Source organism: Thalassophryne amazonica, chromosome 20 (assembly GCF_902500255.1).
Source record: "Thalassophryne amazonica chromosome 20, fThaAma1.1, whole genome shotgun sequence".
Classification (NCBI taxonomy): Eukaryota; Metazoa; Chordata; class Actinopteri; order Batrachoidiformes; family Batrachoididae; genus Thalassophryne; species Thalassophryne amazonica.
Genome location: NC_047122.1, coordinates 22,421,103 through 22,439,047, shown reverse-complemented (window position 1 = coordinate 22,439,047; position 17,945 = coordinate 22,421,103). Strand labels below are relative to the sequence as shown.

The window sequence follows — 17,945 nt, the reverse complement described above, 5'->3', positions numbered from 1 at the left end:
GTGAGTCCTGACGAGCCGCAGGTGATCAGGGTGAGGTCCTGATAACCTCAGCAACACAGCCACTCAGTCCCAAATGCAAGCCACCTGGAAGGAAAAACAAAAGACAGAAACAAAAAGGCAGCCAGGCCCCCCCAGCCATACAACACATGGTTCAAAAAGTAAGAAATCGTTTTTAATAATTTGGATATGGCTTTATTAAAAAAAGTTATTGATTGTATAGTAAAACTGTTCAATTATATTTGCAATATGTCACTAAGTACTGGTAAATTTCCTTCTCAAATGAAAATAGCCAAAGTAATTCCTCTGTTTAAAACTGGTGACAAACACACATTTTCTAATTATAGACCTATATCACTCCTGCCACAATTTTCCAAAATTTTGGAAAAAATATTTGCTAAAAGATTAAATGATTATTTACTGAAGCATAACATCATTTGTGAAGAACAATATGGATTCAGAAGGTCTCAAACTACATCACATGCTTTGATGGACTTTATGGACTAGTTTTGTCTGTGTTTGTTTGTGGAATTGTTCATTTTTTTCTATTTGAATATTTTGTGTGCCGAATAAAAAACTTTGTCACTTGTCACTTGTCACTTGGAGTTTCTAAAGGAAAAACTTCCTTACTTTTCCGAATTCCATGGGACCACCATATTTCAGTAAGATGGAGCACCATGCCACATGGCCAAAGTGGTGAAGAATTGGCTGAGGGACCAGGACATCCAGCTCTTGGAACCATGACCAGGGTCATCTCTGGACCTCAACCCAATCGAGAATTGTTGGACCCAAGTGAAGAAAGCCGTTGCTGCCATAAAACCGTCTTCAGTGCATGAACTTCGAGAGGCAATCAAGCAAGCATGGATTCAAGAAGTCACACCGGAATACTGTTGTCGCACTATTAAGAAACCTATTCAGATGAGTTAAGTCACATTAAGAATGTCAGGAATGTGTCATGAATGACAGAAAAATGACATTCGTAACGTGTCTTGGTTATGTATAAACGCACCTTAAACTATCAATTTGCTTAAAAAGTTGATTTTTTTTTTTTTTGTCTCAATACTTTTGGTCACCACTGTATATATATGTGTGTGTGTGTGTGTGTATGTGTGTGTATATGTGTATACACACACACACACACACAGGCGTAGGAGGTGGGTTCTATTTGGGGGGGCGACACCAAATTTGCCCGAATTTCAGAAACCCCCATGACTCTTTAAATTACCATATATTTATATACCCATATTTATATATTGGTGACCAAATAGCGGTTTTATTGCTTATATTAATTGCGAAAATAAGTCTAACATTTTAGGTCATTCTATTCTGTATTCAGAGTCTACATGGCCCATGACCGAATTTGCCAGCCCATCTGCCCGAATTTGAGCATTTTGTCGAGCCCTGCTCCACCCCCCCCCCCCACCTCCTACGCCTATACGCGCGCGCGCGCGCACACACACACACACACACACACACATCCCCATCTGTCTCTCTGTTGGTTGGTTGAATTATTGGGAAGAATTAAATGTTGAAATCTTGGCATCGCCAATTGACTGTGCCAGCAGGGGTGGTGGCCAAGTTAGTGATGGTTTCCGTTTAGTGTGGTTTCAGTGCGGAACGTTCCTGGTTCAATTCCTACCTGAATTGTTTCGGAAAACTTGTGACGCGCACGATCACGTCACTGACGTTCTATAAATAACCGGGGAGGCGTTGAGTGCGTTACCGTGACCGAGTGGCGCAGCCGCAGCGTCTCCCAGCGCGCATTTCACAATGGTAGGTTCATGTGCGCACACACGCAGTGCGCAGCGCCGCGGGACTCTCCGAGTGGAAACTCTTCGAAGATTGTTTTCGAGTCTGCGTTTAAACTGTTTCTTCATTTCCTTCAGGTGTTCCTCCTCCCGGTATTCCTCCTGCTCTCTGCGCTCTCCGCTCAGGCGGACCCGATGCGAACCTTCAGCTGCACGGACCCGAGCACGGGACGAGCCCTGGTCTGTGACCGCTGTCCGCCTGGCACCTATCTGCGCGCACGCTGCACAGCCATGCAGAAAAGCCAGTGCGTGCCGTGCCCGCCGGGCTCGTACACGGAGCTGTGGAACCATATCAGCAAGTGTCTGCGCTGCAGCGTGTGCGGCCAGAACCAAGTTCTGAAGACGGCGTGCACAGCGCACAGCGACTGCCAGTGCCAGTGCCAGTCCGGATACTACTATCACGCAAAGTACGACATGTGCTTACGTCATAAAGTGTGTGCACCGGGTCAAGGTGTGCTGCACGAAGGTAAGCTGCTGCACAAGAGCTGTTGATGTGACTCAGATTTATTCACAGTTTTCATTCAGCGCCTTGGGACAACTGTTTGTTGTGATTTGGCGCTATATAAGAAAAAAGTTGATTGATTGATTGATTGATTCACTTTCATTTCCACCAGGTTTGTGGATTATCTTTAATAATCCTGTCAACGCCCCTCACTCTGATTTAAAAGACCATTTTATAAGGAAAGATTAGGCTTTGTAGATGATACTCACAAATAGTCCCAGCTGTTCCCTGTGTGGGGAAGCTTTAGGGGAATCCCCAGTGACGTCACTGACCCAACAAAAACAAATACGCCTGCTGGAAAACGTGTCCATTTTTATGGCGCAAAAGCACAGGCATAATGTCAAGTAGTGACTTTTCTTGACATTTGTAGCTTTTATTTGGATTAAAAAAAAAAAAAAAAAGGATTTCAGACTTTGAGAGAGAATTGTGAAATTCTGCTTTCCTCTCAGCTGTCATTATGTTAATTTTAGAGGCGGTGTTATGGTTGTTCGGGAAACTGCATGTCCAGGAACAGTCTTAAAACTATTTTATAGATATTAAAACCAGCTTAAACCATTTTACGGTAGTAGAAACTTAAAAATTTATTTTGACATCAGTCAAAATCAATGATCTTGAAATGAAAGTGAAATAAATTGACATTCTGTGAGTTTTATTGGGATAATCCGTCTTATAAGCAGTTGATGCTTATTTATGTTAATCAACTGATCAGTCAGTTCAATAATTTTGGCTAAAATAACTTAAAGTTACTTTTTTCGGTTTGTGTTGTGTTGAATGAATGTATGTTTGTTTTGTATGTTTTTTCTGACAGTAACCAACATATTCTTTTCATGCTCAGCTGATCTGAGGTGAAAGATATGGTGCATCCAGAAACTTTTCACAGCGCTTCAGTTTTTGTTATGTTACAGCCTTACTCCAAAATAGAGTAAATTAATTTTTTCCCTCAAAATTCTACACACAACACCCCATAATGACAACATGAAAAACGTTTTTTTTATTTCTGCAGATTTATCAAAGAAAAGCTAAGAAATCACTTGTACATAATATTCACACCCTTTGCTCAATACTTTGTTGATGCACCTTTGGCAGCAATTACAGTCTCAAGTCTTCTTGAATATGATGCCATAAGCTTGGGCCACCTATCTTTGGGCAGTTTTGTTCATTCCTCTTTGCAGCATTTCTCCCCCAATTGCTCAAATTAGACAGGCAGCCAGCTCTGGGCTCCACCAGAGTCCTGGTGGATCCAAACTTCTTCCATTCTTCCACAGATGATGGAGGCCACTGTGCTCATTGGGACCTTCAAAGCAGCAGAAATGTGTCTGTACCCTTCCCCAGATTTGTGCCTCGACACAATCCTGTCTCGGAGCTCTACAGACAATTCCTTTGACTTCCTGCTTGGTTTGTGCTCTGACATGCACCTTCAGTTGTGGGACCATTTACCCCAGGTGGACTCCAGTTAAGCTGTAGAAACATCTCAAGGATGATTAGTGGAAACACGAGGCACCTGAGCTCAATTTTGGCCTTCATTATGGCAAAGGATGTGAAAAATTATGTACATGTGATTTCTTAGTTTTTACCTGAGGCCATCAAAATATGGCCATCAGGTATTGTGAAGTCTTTGCATCTGTCTGTCTGTCTGTGCTCAGCATAAGTCCAGTCCTATTACTGCCAGGGTCTTCAAATTCACAGGGAACATTCCTGGGACACAGACCTTGGACAAGTTTAAAGATGGCTAACCTTGACCTATTTTAAGAGGTCAAAACATTCTGTTTCCTATTTTAATGCGATGAGTCATACAAATCCACTTTTTTTGGTGGGGGGGGAGTTGACAGCCAGCCAGCCAGAGTAGAGAGGCACCAGGATGTCATTGGCTTGTCTCTCTCTGGCTGCTAATTCAATATGACAGAAACTGATGTGTTTCTGCGTGTAAAAGCGAGTGAGTAATAAACACGTCTATAACTGCTAACAATAAACACTTCTAAATCTGATAACACCTCTGGAGTGATTTACAAGACATCTCACGGACATCAGTGTGCATGTGCATCACACGCGTTCAAAGCTAACTTCCAGTCTTTTTGAAAGCTCATATATGTGCACCCGCACGCCCTCCTGCAGATGCCGTTAAAAGGCACATGCTCATACAGCCAAGGGTATTTTAGCATTGCGTTATAGTTTTATTTTTAATAAATTCACAAAAATATCAAAAACTTTTTGCCTTCACCACTTGTCTTTCATTGTTGTCTGTCTTGGTGTTGCTTTGGAAGTTGTCAGTTGGCTTTGAGTAGGATGGTGTAGGCTGAGCGGGAAGGGCGGATTGGGGTCACACATGCACATCACGTTCACTCACGCACAACATACCTTCTGTCTTGCAAGAATAAATTGCCAGTGTGGCATTTACCATTACTATGCAGACAGGGAAAAGGAAAATCTTTTTTCACATTGTCATTAGGGGGTTTTGTGTGTAGAATTTTGAAGAAAAAAAATAAATTTCATCCATTTTGGAATAAAGCTGTAATATAACAAAATGTGGAAAAAGTGAAGTGCTGTAAATACCTTCTGGATGCACTGTAATAACAGGAATACTAACATTATTTATGCAGGGATGATGACCAAGTGGTGCGGAAGGTTTTTGGTTCAAACCCTACCCTTACCACATTTCTCCATGTAATGTGAAGTTGCATCAGGAAGGGCATCCGGCGTAAAGCTTGTGCCAAATCAACATGCAAATTCACCTTGGATCTGCTGTGGCGACCCCAAGTGAAAACAAGGGAGCAGCCACAGGGACTTGCTATTTATGCAGAACTTTCAATTGTACCTTCAAAGTAAAATACAGTTTTAAAACAGCAATAAAATATCAACCATATAAATCACACTGATTAATTTTTTATTAAATTAGGAAGTACATAATATTCAAATTATAGACAGTCAAACACAATATTATTTTACGAGGTCTATTAGATAAGAAACCGACACTTTTATTTTTTTTTTAATTATATGGATTTGAATGACATGCGATTACACCAATCATGCTTGAACCCTCGTGCGCATGCATGAGTTTTTTCACGCGTGTCGGTGACGTCATTTCCCTGTGGGCAGGCCTTGAGTGAAATGTGGTTCAGCCATCTCGGCTGAATTCCTTTGTTTCACACGCTGCTCGAGACGGCGCACGTTGCTTTATCAACATTTTTTCTGGACCTGTGAGGAATATCCGAGTGAACACTATTCGAGAAATTAAGCTGGTTATCGGTGAAAAGTTTAATGGCTTATGAGAGATTAGGGGGTGTTTCTGTGGGTGTAAGGACTTCCCACGGACCGGGACGTCGTGCAGCGCTTCCAGGCGCCATCGTCGGCCTGTTTCGACCTGAAAACATCCTAATTTAAGGCTTAATTCACCCAGGACGTCGTGAGAAAACAGAGAAGATTCAGAAGAGGCCGGCATGAGGACTTTATGTGGACATTCTGTTATGTGTCGGACGCAGCCCGGAGAACCGACCAGCGTTTGAAGGACCCAGTATGAAATAAGCAGAGCACGGTACAAAGGATAACTAAATTTAATTACATAACAGTGATGTGGAAAATATAACAAATGAGTGCGCGGTCTGGCGTGGTGGTGAAACGGTGTGCTCCCAGCAGCACTAAGGGTCCGGAGCCAGAAACTGTTCGGACCCAAGGACCCCGCCGACACCCCCCAGGTGGCCGCGACAAACCGAGTCTGTGAAAGAAGAAATCATCATGTGAGTCCACACTCCACACACAGAGAGACCACTCAAAGGTGTTCACAAACAGCAAACACTTCCTGGCTTAATTACTAATCAGCTTCCCACCCTGCAGGCATGGAACACCCTGTTCACAAACTCAACTGCAGTGGAAGCTGATTAAACGACTAACATAACAGCTCAATACAATAAGGTGTGAGGGACACCACATTTACTGACTGTATAAATGTTAGTCACAAAACCTAACGTACCTCAGGAAGTGTGCTGACGAGCGTGAGACCTCACCCCCTCCTCTTTCACAGACCATGCATCAAACCTGGACGTTCTCTGCATCCACTGATGATGAGATGGCTCTCGAGACGACGATCTCACCCGTCTGGTCACAAGGTCGAGTCTCTGGCAAATACACACTGTGTACTCCAGACTTAAATGCCACCATGCTCCAATCCGTGTAGATGCACCACAGCTGTGAGTCCTGACGAGCTGCACTTGATCAGCCTCAGGTGATCAGGGTGAGGTCCTGAAAACTCAGCCACACAGCCACTCAGTCCTAAACGCGTACCACCTGGAAGGAAAAACAAAAGACAGCACAGAAGACAGAAACAAAAGGCAGCCAGGCCCCCCCAGCCATACAACACATTCCACTGTTTAAGGACATTTTGTAATGAAAGACATGCGCGCAAATTCGCTGAGTCGTTTCCGTGACGACTCGGCAAATCTGTGTGCGCCGCGACAGGAAAAACACCTCCGTGTTGAAAACCATTTGTAAAATTCAGGCGGCTTTTGATGGCTTTCAACAAGTGAGTAACTGAGAAATTGTTTAACAGCTTGGGCATGTTCCAACTTGCCTGTTAAGGTTTCCAACGGAGGTGTTTTTCCTGTCGCGACCCCCCGCGGTCGGGTCCAGCCCGACATGCGACTCTGCCCGCACGTTCTTTCATTACAAAATGTCCGTTAACAATGGAATGTCCGAATAAACTCCTCATGCCGACTTCTTCTGAAAGTTCTCTGTTCTCTGACGACTTACTGGGTCAACAGAACCTGAAATGTGGAAGTTTTCAACTTGAAACGGCGAGATGCTGCCGCCTCGAAGCGCAGATCGCCATCAGGCGCCGTGGGCCGTCCTTACGGCGACACTACCAGACCAAAATCTCTCATCAGCCGTTAAAATTTTTACCGAAAACCAGCTGAATTTATCGAATGGTGTCCACTCAGTTGTGCCTTACAGTTTTTGAGAAAAATTTTATCAAACAAAGCAGCAGTCTCTGAGCCATTCCTAAACAATGAAAAAAACGACGAGAGGGTGGGCGACTCCTCACTCAAAGACTGCCCACAGGCGAATGACGTAACCGACAGGCGTGAAAAAACTCTCGCATGCCCACGAGGGTTCAAGCATGTCTGATGTAATCACACGTGATTCAAATCCATATGGTTTTTGAAAAAAATAATAAGGTCGGATACTTTTCTAATAGACCTCGTAAAAACCTTAATGGAACTTGACTGCCGAGCCAGATTTGCTAAACAAATTCATAACGCCAGTACACGAACTGAAAACGTCAGTTCGTGCTCTTAACATTTGGGTAAGCCATGCCCCCCCCCTGTGGTCAGAGAGCTCAAGCGGGCACTCAGCGAATTTAAGCTCATTAAAATGAATAAATCAGCTGAACATTTGTGTCATTTTTCTGTAAAACTGTGCCTAATCATACCGTTCTTATGGTTAAACAAAGGGTTCATCAAAGTGTGAACATGTTCTGTTCTTGTGCTCATCTAAAACGAGTTTGTTGCGTCTTGTCCAGGTACCTCTAACGAGGACACAGTGTGCTACGAATGTCCCAGCGGCACTTTCTCTGACACCTCGTCTGCACAGCAGAACTGCACGACGCACAGGAGCTGCAGCGTCAGCGGGATGCAATTGTTGCTGAAGGGCTCATCGTGGCACGACAGTGTGTGCTGGAGCTGCAACAACTCACAAGGTCAGATCATCACGCGTAACGCCTCAACCAAGTTAAGCGGAGTTAAGAGAAGCACTGTGTGTTTGAGAGCAGTTTTTGTTTTTTTTTTACTGTTTATGGACTGTGACTCCTTAAAAAATCTGAAAGGCACACAACAGGTTGCATGTCTTAGGGGAATTTACTTCAGTGAAATGAAGGTTGCCGCTTCTTTGATATAGTTACTTGAATACTTTTAGGAGTCTTGGAAGGTAATTTTTAAAAATATTTCACAAGATGCAAATGTGGGGTGAAAAAGTCAGAAAAAATATTCATCATTTATTTACTGTAAAGGATTTTCTTAACCATCTTTAAACTGGATTTATTCATTTATTTTTTTACTAGTTTGTCCCTTATTTTTCTGACAGGAAGGACTACTGTAGCTCAGTACTAATAAAAAATACACTGCTGATCACATTCCAGATATTTCATTTATAGACCAAACCATGATTAGCTAAATTTACATAATTAAAAAAAAATGTCTGTTACCTTTTCATGCTGTTACATTTACATTTGAATAGAGTTGAGATGTTTGGTGATCAACTAAAGATATTATAATCTTTTACATTTGTATTCATACTTAATGAAAAAGGTGGTTCAACAGTTGTTACATCAGTAAATAATGTTAACTAGGGAGGTTAGGGAGGTGGTGGCATAACAGCTTGCACGTTGGACTGGGATGCCAGCGACTCGGGTTCGCTTCCCGATCGCAGCCACGCTCCTGACTGGCACTCTTAACATCAGTGCTGGGGGGTGAGGAGTGACACATGCCGTGGGCCCTTCTGGGAACAAGGAGTGACACATGCCGTGGGCCCTTCTGGGAACAAGCTTTGTGCTTTTGTAGGCTACCCACATTAAAAAAGAAACTCTTCTTCTTCTTAACTAGCATGTAACTGGGGAAGAGTAGTGGTATGAGCATGGATCCCTGTGGAGCTCCAGATATTAAAGGCACTGCCAATATCTTGTTGTCATATTTCACAGCAATATACATCCTATTGCTTGGATATTATACAGTGCATCCAGAAAGTATTCACAGCACTTCACTTTTTCCACATTTTGTTATGTTACAGCCTTATTCCAAAACTGAGGAAATTAATTTTTCCCCCTCAAAATTCTACACACAACACCACATAATGACAACATAAGAAAAAAACATTTTTAATCAAGGAAATACTGTCCCACTTTCCTCGAATTGGCGAGTGTCAGTGCTGAACTTCCTTTTGTACCTCTGTTATTGGGCACATCCAGACTGCTCTGTCTGGTACATGCAAGGGGCTTTTAATGGAAATGCATTATGATCGGACAGGACGTTTTGTCCGATGTGAGCAAAAATCTTTTATAAAAAATCCATTATATACGGTGTTTATTACATGGAAAACTACAAAAAAGTATTGAACTTTTGTTTTTATCCAGTGAGTGTGAATATACGGTCTATAAGACGGTTTAGGCTAGTTTTACTGTACACCATTTATCAGATTTATTTAATTCTTCTTTTACATTTACGCATGTTTCAGCATTCTAAAGAGCTAATTTCATGGAGAGAGATAGAGGAAAAGAGAGGGAGAGAGCTGTCTTTTCTCTTTTCTCCACTTCAAATGAAATCCAGCTTATGAAATGAAATCATGTAAACCAGGCTTTTCTGATTATCGGATTACTCAAGTGCATGTAAATGTGAGAGATCAGATTATTTCAGTTATCTGATTACTAACAGTTATCTGATCATTGTGATTATGTAAACATGCTCATCCTTTATTATTTGTTCCAGTGCCAGTGTCACACGGCACCAATCAGTAATGCGACTGTGAAACAACAGGGTGCACTTGTTTATTGTATACATGATTAATTATAATATTTTGCTTACAAAATTTCAGACAAAATGTATTTTTTTGCATGCAAAACTGCATGCAAATACATGTACTATTTTGAGGACAGATCGCATGTCCGCATTTCCAAAATGCCACAAGACACCACTAAAAAACAAATAAAAGTACTTAACTTATTTAATGTGGAGTCAGTCTGGCTAAATCGTCGCACCCTTGAAATGCATTGAAATGTCATGTGGTTAAGCAAAGCTAAAGTTTTCCATGCTTGCAATAGTTTAAAATGCTATAACCTTTAAAAAATGCTATAACATACGTGTAATCTTATTTGTTAATTTGTGTAACAGTTCATTGTCAGTGTTTATACTTTTACTCTTTATGCACAACATTAACCAAATCTGTAGAGGTGCTGACGCCTCCACATGGCAGTGTCTATATATTGCATTTGTGTGTGTGTGGGGGGGGGGGGGGGGGCATTAAAAATCTTGGCCAGCGTGCCAAATCGGTTAGGACCGGCACTGGCTGCGACGTGAAAAATGTGAAGTACTGTGAATAGTTTCTGGATGCGCTGTATGAACAAAACCAAACAAACGTGTGCCGTCAGAGAGCAAGAATCTAAGCAAACTTAAAAACGCTTCCAAATAGACCTTTTTAAGTTCTAACAAGCAGTCAAAAAGATTTTCTGTTTAGTTTTGTGAATAAAACCAATAATAATGGATAATAATAATGATGAATAATAATGAATAAAATAATAATAATAACCAATAATAATGAAAAGTACGTTGTACTTTAATGTAATGTATCTGTAGTTTTTCATGTACGTTGGAATAATTTTCTTAAAATGGTAAACAGCTATAGCTGTAAAATGAGTAAGAACACTATGTCTGCAAAAAAATTTAAGAATAATGATAATATTAATTTAAAGAGATTATTATAATTATAATATTATTATTAGATTATTATACTTATTTATACAATTGCAACTTAGCCTTGTTTGCATTTGTGAAAGTTGGATTACCATATTTTCCAGAGTGTAATTTGCACCTGAGTATAAATCGCACCTTGCTTTTTGTAGTATCAGATCATTAATCTGGGATATTTGTGCATTATCGTTGTGTACTTTTTATTATTGCTGTGTTTTTTATTACTGGAGTGTATGTTGAGTCCTGTGAAAGTTCTATATAAATAGTTACTAGAATTATTATTGTGAATAACAAATGCATCATTTTTTGATATATAAGTCACATCTGAGTATACGTCAGTCCTCCCAAACTATTTAAAAAACTGCAACACATACTCTGGAAAAGTCAGTATATTTTCAAGAACTTCTTTTTGGAAGATTCTCTGACAGCCACGATTTGAATCAGTTACAGAATGAAATTCATTTATGAGCTTAACTAATGATAACTGATTACAAATATTTAGAATTTCACATTCGCTCTGTTGCGACTGAGTTAGCATGATCTCTGGCTAGCTTATATGTCGTTTGATGTTCACTCGCCAAAAGATTTTTTTTTTTTGTGATAGTGTTTTATGACTACTGGAATTTTTTTTTTTTTTTTTTTTGTATTTTGGGTTTTATACCGTACTTTAAAATGAGAATGTATTTGTATCTGTATTATTGTTTTGCTATATGACAACAAGGTATCAATATTACACTAATATTATTTGATCCATTTAAAATTCTCTCTTTTTCACTCGTAGATGGAGCCAACTACCTAAAAGAAATTATTCCAGCCTTTTTTGTTCATCAGCACATGCACATTAAGCGGCTACGTCGCGTCGTGCACAGGCTCCGTTCCGAGGACGGTAAAACCAAAGAAGATGTGTCGGAACTCGACCGTGCAACTCTTTATGCACGAATCAAGCCTTGGGTTGGTTCAGCGACCTCCCAGCAGATTCGCCAACTCCCGGCAATTCTGCAGAGGATTGGTGCGAATGGGGCCACTGAGAAACTGGAGAACAAGCTGCAGCGCATTGACACTCAACTGAGTGCGCCATGCGCAACACCGGAGTCCACAACTACAGTTTTATCGCTACAATAACCTGTTAAAAAGAAATTAGCTACACAATAGAGTTGACCTGGTCTTCATTCATAGAAAAAACTGATTTGTTTTGTGTAGTTTAAAAATTTGATGTCCTTTTCAAGGTACACTTTTCATACAGGCTTGATACTTTTTTATTTGTTAAAGGAAAATACCTGCTTTTTGGAGTTTGAGTCCAGCTGTCAGATTAGCTGATGATGTCATGTGATACAGTTTTATAAAATTTAGCCATACTGAAGTATATACTGTTGCAAATGTAGTTTTAATCAGCTGTATAACAAGAATGGATTGTCTAAATATACTTCCTTAAGTCATTAAGTTATTCCTGGAGATGTGATTGAGCTAGCTATGCTATCGTCATTAATAGAATGGACTACCAAGATAGCTAGCTTGGAAAATTAGCATGTGCATTGCCCATAAGGCAAGCTCATGAGATTTTCTGTTAAAACATGTTCATCAGGCAATGTTAGGTTGCTACCCCTTTTGTAATTTTATGAACTAATGCTACCTTGCCATTATAATATTAGCTATGTATGATAATTAGCAGACTGCATGAGATTCTTACACTCAACAAAAATATAAACGCAACACTTTTGGTTTTGCTCCCATTTTGTATGAGATGAACTCAAAGATCTAAAACTTTTTCCACATACACAATATCACCATTTCCCTCAAATATTGTTCACGAACCAGTCTAAATCTGTGATAGTGAGCACATCCATCCCACCTCACAGGTGTGCCATATCAAGATACTGATTAGACACCATGATTAGTGCACAGGTGTGCCTTAGACTGTCCACAATAAAAGGCCACTCTTAAAGGTGCAGTTTTGTTTTATTGGGGGGATACCAGTCAGTATCTGGTGTGATCACCATTTGCCTCATGCAGTGCAACACATCTCCTTCGCATAGAGTTGATCAGGTTGTCAATTGTGGCCTGTGAAATGTTGGTCCACTCCTCTTCAATGGCTGTGCGAAGTTGCTGGATATTGGCAGGAACTGGTACACGCTGTCGTATACGCCGGTCCAGAGCATCCCAAACATGCTCAATGGGTGACATGTCCGGTGAGTATGCCGGCCATGCAAGAACTGGGACATTTTCAGCTTCCAAGAATTGTGTACAGATCCTTGCAACATGGGGCCGTGCATTATCCTGCTGCAACATGAGGTGATGTTCTTGGATGTATGGCACAACAATGGGCCTCAGGATCTCGTCACGGTATCTCTGTGCATTCAAAATGCCATCAATAAAATGCACCTGTGTTCTTCGTCCATAACAGACGCCTGCCCACACCATAACCCCACCGCCACCATGGGCCACTCAATCCACAACATTGACATCAGAAAACCGCTCACCCACACGACGCCACACACGCTGTGTGCCATCTGCCCTGGACAGTGTGAACTGGGATTAATCCGTGAAGAGAACACCTCTCCAATGTGCCAAACGCCAGCGAATGTGAGCATTTGACCACTCAAGTCGGTTACGACGACAAACTGGAGTCAGGTCGAGACCCCGATGAGGACGACGAGCATGCAGATGAGCTTCCCTGAGATGGTTTTTGACAGTTTGTGCAGAAATTCTTTGGTTATGCAAACCGATTGTTTCAGCAGCTGTCTGAGTGGCTGGTCTCAGATGATCTTGGAGGTGAACATGCTGGATGTGGAGGTCCTGGGCTGGTGTGGTTACACGTGGTCTGCGGTTATGAGGCTGGTTGGATGTACTGCCAAATTCTGTGAAACACCTTTGGAGACGGCTTATGGTAGAGAAATGAACATTCAATACACAAGCAACAGCTCTGGTTGACATTCCTGCTGTCAGGATGCCAATTGCACGCTCCCTCAAATCTTGCGACATCTGTGGCATTGTGCTGTGTGATAAAACTGCACCTTTCAGAGTGGCCTTTTATTGTGGGCAGTCTAAGGCACACCTGTGCACTAATCATGGTGTCTAATCAGCATCTTGATATGGCACACCTGTGAGGTGGAATGGATTATCTCAGCAAAGGAGAAGTGTTCACTATCACAGATTTAGACTGGTTTGTGAACAATATTTGAGGGAAATGGTGATATTGTGTATGTGGAAAAAGTTTTATATCTTTGAGTTCATTTCATACAAAATGGGAGCAAAACCAAAAGTGTTGCGTTTATATTGTTGTTGAGTGTACATGGCTAAGCTTATAGTTTAGTCCATTTTGTTTGACCTTATGGCTACGTTTGTGGTATATGAAGCATTAGGCTCTTTACAGTTTATGCTCATAAAAAGTCCATTTTGTAAAGTGGTGTTTGTAATTTTAATTATTGAATTGCAAACACAAAGCACATTTCTTAAGTCAAACAACAACACTGCAGAAAGACTTTCAGATGGTTTCCAAATTAAATACTTCATGAATATTTTAATAGTGAGTATATCATGAAAGAAAATGGGGTAGAACTCACATTGGCAATTCCCAAAAATAAGTTCATGAGACAATCTGGTAAATTTATAAATCATAAATGTTTTGCGTAATCTGTTCTCAGCTTCTTATACGTGAGGATTTGCTGTCGTACTTTTTAGATTTTTATAAATTAAATAGCTTTCTGATTTTAAAAAAGGGCATCTTTTACTTTTTATTATAACTGTAAAGACTAGTAATTATAGATGTAATCAGATTGTTACTTGTAGCCCTGTTTTGTATTGTTTTAAGAAAAGTTTTTGCCCAACTATCCTGACTTCTGATCCCAGAATATCAATGCATAATAATATCCTGTTTTTCTCCTTTTCCTATCACTATGAATTTTAGGTTGTTAGTTTGTTAGTTTGTTGTGGTGTGCTTAAAGTGATGGCATCACTTTAAGCTCTATAGGTCACTGTGATGGGCACTTCGCAACTCTAAAATGGTGTTTAATAAAAAATTGTTCTGGAAAATAATCTACAAATGACTTCAATTGCAGATTTTCTCATTTGTTGAGTAATATCTGCAAGCATTCCACGTTGAATTAATTTTCTTTTAACTACTTTATGACAAATTTGCTTTGATGACCATACCCACTCATTTATCTGTGAGCCTCAAAGTAAACCAAGGTGGTGGTGGCTATCGTATTAGCTAGCCGTGTGATACATTTTAGAAAGTCCTGCAATATCTCAGATTATTTAATACCAATAGCAGATCATTGTAGTTTGCATTTAGTTCTGAATCAAGAAACAATGACACAGCCATATTCTCTACAATTTATTGTCTTACTGTTCAGCTAGCAACTGCACATGCTAGCAACTTAGCTACCCTAGTGCAGTTGTCGTGACTCCCCAAGGCCAATAGCTTAGATAGTTTGCATGCTACTGGCTAATAAAGAAGCTGTTTGAGCTAATTTGTGACTGAAAATGTATTTATCTGCAGGATGATGGTATCAAACGAGTCCCACTCACCATTTTCTTCTAATTCCTGGGGTGCTAAATTGACTAAGTCTGTCCATTACAAAGGGAATTAATGTAGATAAAGTTGTTTTCTGAGTTTTAAAGCATGTTTGACTCTAACTTAAAAACAAAGAGGTATTGTCCTTTAAAGACGTGTCGGTCCAAAAAATTTCTACCTCTTATTAATGCTGCAGAGACACGTCCATCCTGATAAAGTCTACCACTTTTGTACAGTAACTCAGTCTGTGAGTTGAGGTCATAATTTATTTTTAATATTTATGTCAACGAGTGAAATTGTGCGTGTAGGACCATTTTTGTTTTGCTGGTTTTGTGTGTTACAGAAGTATGTGTTTGACAGAGCAAAGACTAAATAAAGACAATGCAAAACTGTATGATTCCTGATTCGTTTTGATTTAAATCCAGCACATAAATGGACAGAAAAAAAAGCAGCTCTAAAGATTTACACAGGTCCAAACTTGGATGTGACTTTTTTAATCAGTACCATAACACAAAGCATATGTGTCTCAGTCTACTACCTGGACATGCCTGAGTTTTCTGAGGGAAAGTAAAGTAATTTTATAATCACATACATGATGAAAATTAGGCGCAGATGCAGCTTTTATCTGAACATTTGTGTGGTTGAGGTTTCATTTAGCTTGAAATGATCTTGTCAGTTGCCTTTATTTCCAAAACTGCAATATGATGGTCAACAAGCCCTTACCAACCAAATGTATTTTTCAGGTTCCCTCATCTATTTTAAACTAAAAATAATCTAGTGTACTTTCAGTGTACTTGTTATGTACTTATGTATCAAACATCTCAGTATGCTTGGGGTACAAGTATACTTGCAATGGTTTATACTTGCAGCTATAAGAAGTAAGTGTCTTCACGTAAAACATAAATCAGTGGCTGAAAAACTGTACTTTGTGGTCTAGAGGTTAGGGATACGGATTCGTGAGTTAAAGATACTTGGCTCTAATCCTGATCAGTGCATCCAGAAAGTATTCACAGTGCTTCACTTTTTCCACATTTTGTTATGTTACAGTCTTATTCCAAAATGAAGTAAATTAATTTTTCCCTAAAAATTCTACTCACAACACCCAGTAATAACATAAAAAAATTAATTTTTTTTGCAAATTTGTTTAAAAAACTAAGAAATCATATGTACATACTGTAAGTATTCACAGCCTTTGCTCAATACTTTGTTGATGCACTTTTGGCAGCAATTATAGCCTCATGTCCTCTTGAATATGATGCCACAAGCTTGGCGCACCTATCTTTGGCCAGTCTTGTCCATTCCACTTTGCAGTACCTCTCAAGCTACATCAGGTTGGATGGGGAGTGTTGGTGCATAGCCATTTTCAGATCTCTTCGGAGATGTTCAGTCAGATTCAGGCCTTGGCTCTGGCTGGGCCACTCAAGGACATTCATAGAGTTGTCCTGTCCTGTGACTTTATTAGTTGGCTATGTACCACAGGCTTTCAAGGTGGCAGCAATTAAACCATTACTTAAAAAGCTATCACTTGACCCAGCTATCTTAGCTAATTGTAGGCCAATCTCCAACCTTCCTTTTCTCTCAAAAATTCTTGAAAGGGTAGTAAAACAGCTAACTGATCATCTGCAGAGGAATGGTCTATTTGAAGAGTTTCAGTCAGGTTTTAGAATTCATCATAGTACAGAAACAGCATTAGTGAAGGTTACAAATGATCTTCTTATGGCCTCGGACAGTGGACTCATCTCTGTACTTGTCCTGTTAGACCTCAGTGCAGCTTTTGATACTGTTGACCATAAAATTTTATTACAGAGATTAGAGCATGCCATAGGTATTAAAGGCACTGCACTGCAGTGGTTTGAATCATATTTATCTAATAGATTACAATTTGTTCATGTAAATGGGGAGTCTTCTTCACAGACTAAGGATTATGGAGTTCCACAAGGTTCTGTGCTAGGACCAATTTCATTCACTTTATACATGCTTCCCTTAGGCAGTGTTATTAGAAAGCATTGCTTAAATTTTCATTGTTACGAAGATGATACCCAGCTTTATCTATCCATGAAACCAGAGGACACACACCAATTAGTTAAACTGCAGGAATGTCTTACAGACATAAAGACATGGATGACCTCTAATTTCCTGCTTTTAAATTCAGATAAAACTGAAGTTATTGTACTTGGCCCCACAAATCTTAGAAACATGGTGTCTAACCAGATCCTTACTCTGGATGGCATTACCCTGACCTCCAGTAATACTGTGAGAAATCTTGTGTTATGTGTCGACGCAGGTTGAGGAGCGGACCTGCGTCAGACGGAACCCAGCGCTACAAACAACCAGAAAAGCGGTTCCAAAAACAATATATTTATTTCACCCACTGGTGCATAAAAAGTGTAAAAACAGAAATAGCGTCCTTCTGGTGGAGTGAAGGCTGGCACGCTCTCCAGCGCCCAAAAGGATCGAAGCCCAACGCTCCTGGTCCCACTACCACCGCCAAACACCCCCCAGGTGGACACGACAAACCGACTCTCTGCGAAGCATAGAAGAGGTGAGGTAAGTTAGCAGATACAACTAATATCCTTCAAAAGACACACACTATCAGCAACACATACAGGTCTGTATTTTAAGCTTTATGCAAATAAGCAGCTTCGCACAACAGGTGGAGGACCACTTGTCCGCATGCCACA

The 17,945-nt window shown here is 40.4% G+C and overlaps 1 protein-coding gene across 2 annotated transcripts; it reads left to right on the top strand.

The window, feature by feature from the left end:
* Positions 1-1,718: 1,718 nt before the first annotated feature.
* LOC117502133 (tumor necrosis factor receptor superfamily member 6B-like) lies at positions 1,719-11,883 on the top strand. 2 transcript variants are annotated; one of them, XM_034161140.1, is made up of 4 exons: positions 1,719-1,770; positions 1,884-2,271; positions 7,817-7,993; positions 11,533-11,883. In XM_034161140.1, exons 1-4 carry the CDS (start codon positions 1,768-1,770, stop codon positions 11,871-11,873), a joined length of 909 nt encoding a protein of 302 aa, XP_034017031.1. In that variant the 5' UTR covers positions 1,719-1,767; the 3' UTR covers positions 11,874-11,883. The 2 variants fall into 2 exon arrangements, with proteins under 2 accessions (XP_034017031.1, XP_034017030.1); XM_034161139.1 differs by having other exon boundaries at positions 1,727-2,271.
* The last annotated feature ends 6,062 nt before the right edge of the window (positions 11,884-17,945 follow it).

Excerpts from the sequence above, each read along its gene's own strand:
- LOC117502133 (XM_034161139.1), top strand. The coding sequence starts at position 1,779 with ATGTGCGCACACACGCAGTGCGCAGCGCCGCGGGACTCTCCGAGTGGA. Across the intron at positions 2,272-7,816 it reads TCAAGGTGTGCTGCACGAAG|GTACCTCTAACGAGGACACA; the intron begins GTAAGCTGCTGC and ends CGTCTTGTCCAG. Across the intron at positions 7,994-11,532 it reads GAGCTGCAACAACTCACAAG|ATGGAGCCAACTACCTAAAA; the intron begins GTCAGATCATCA and ends TTTCACTCGTAG.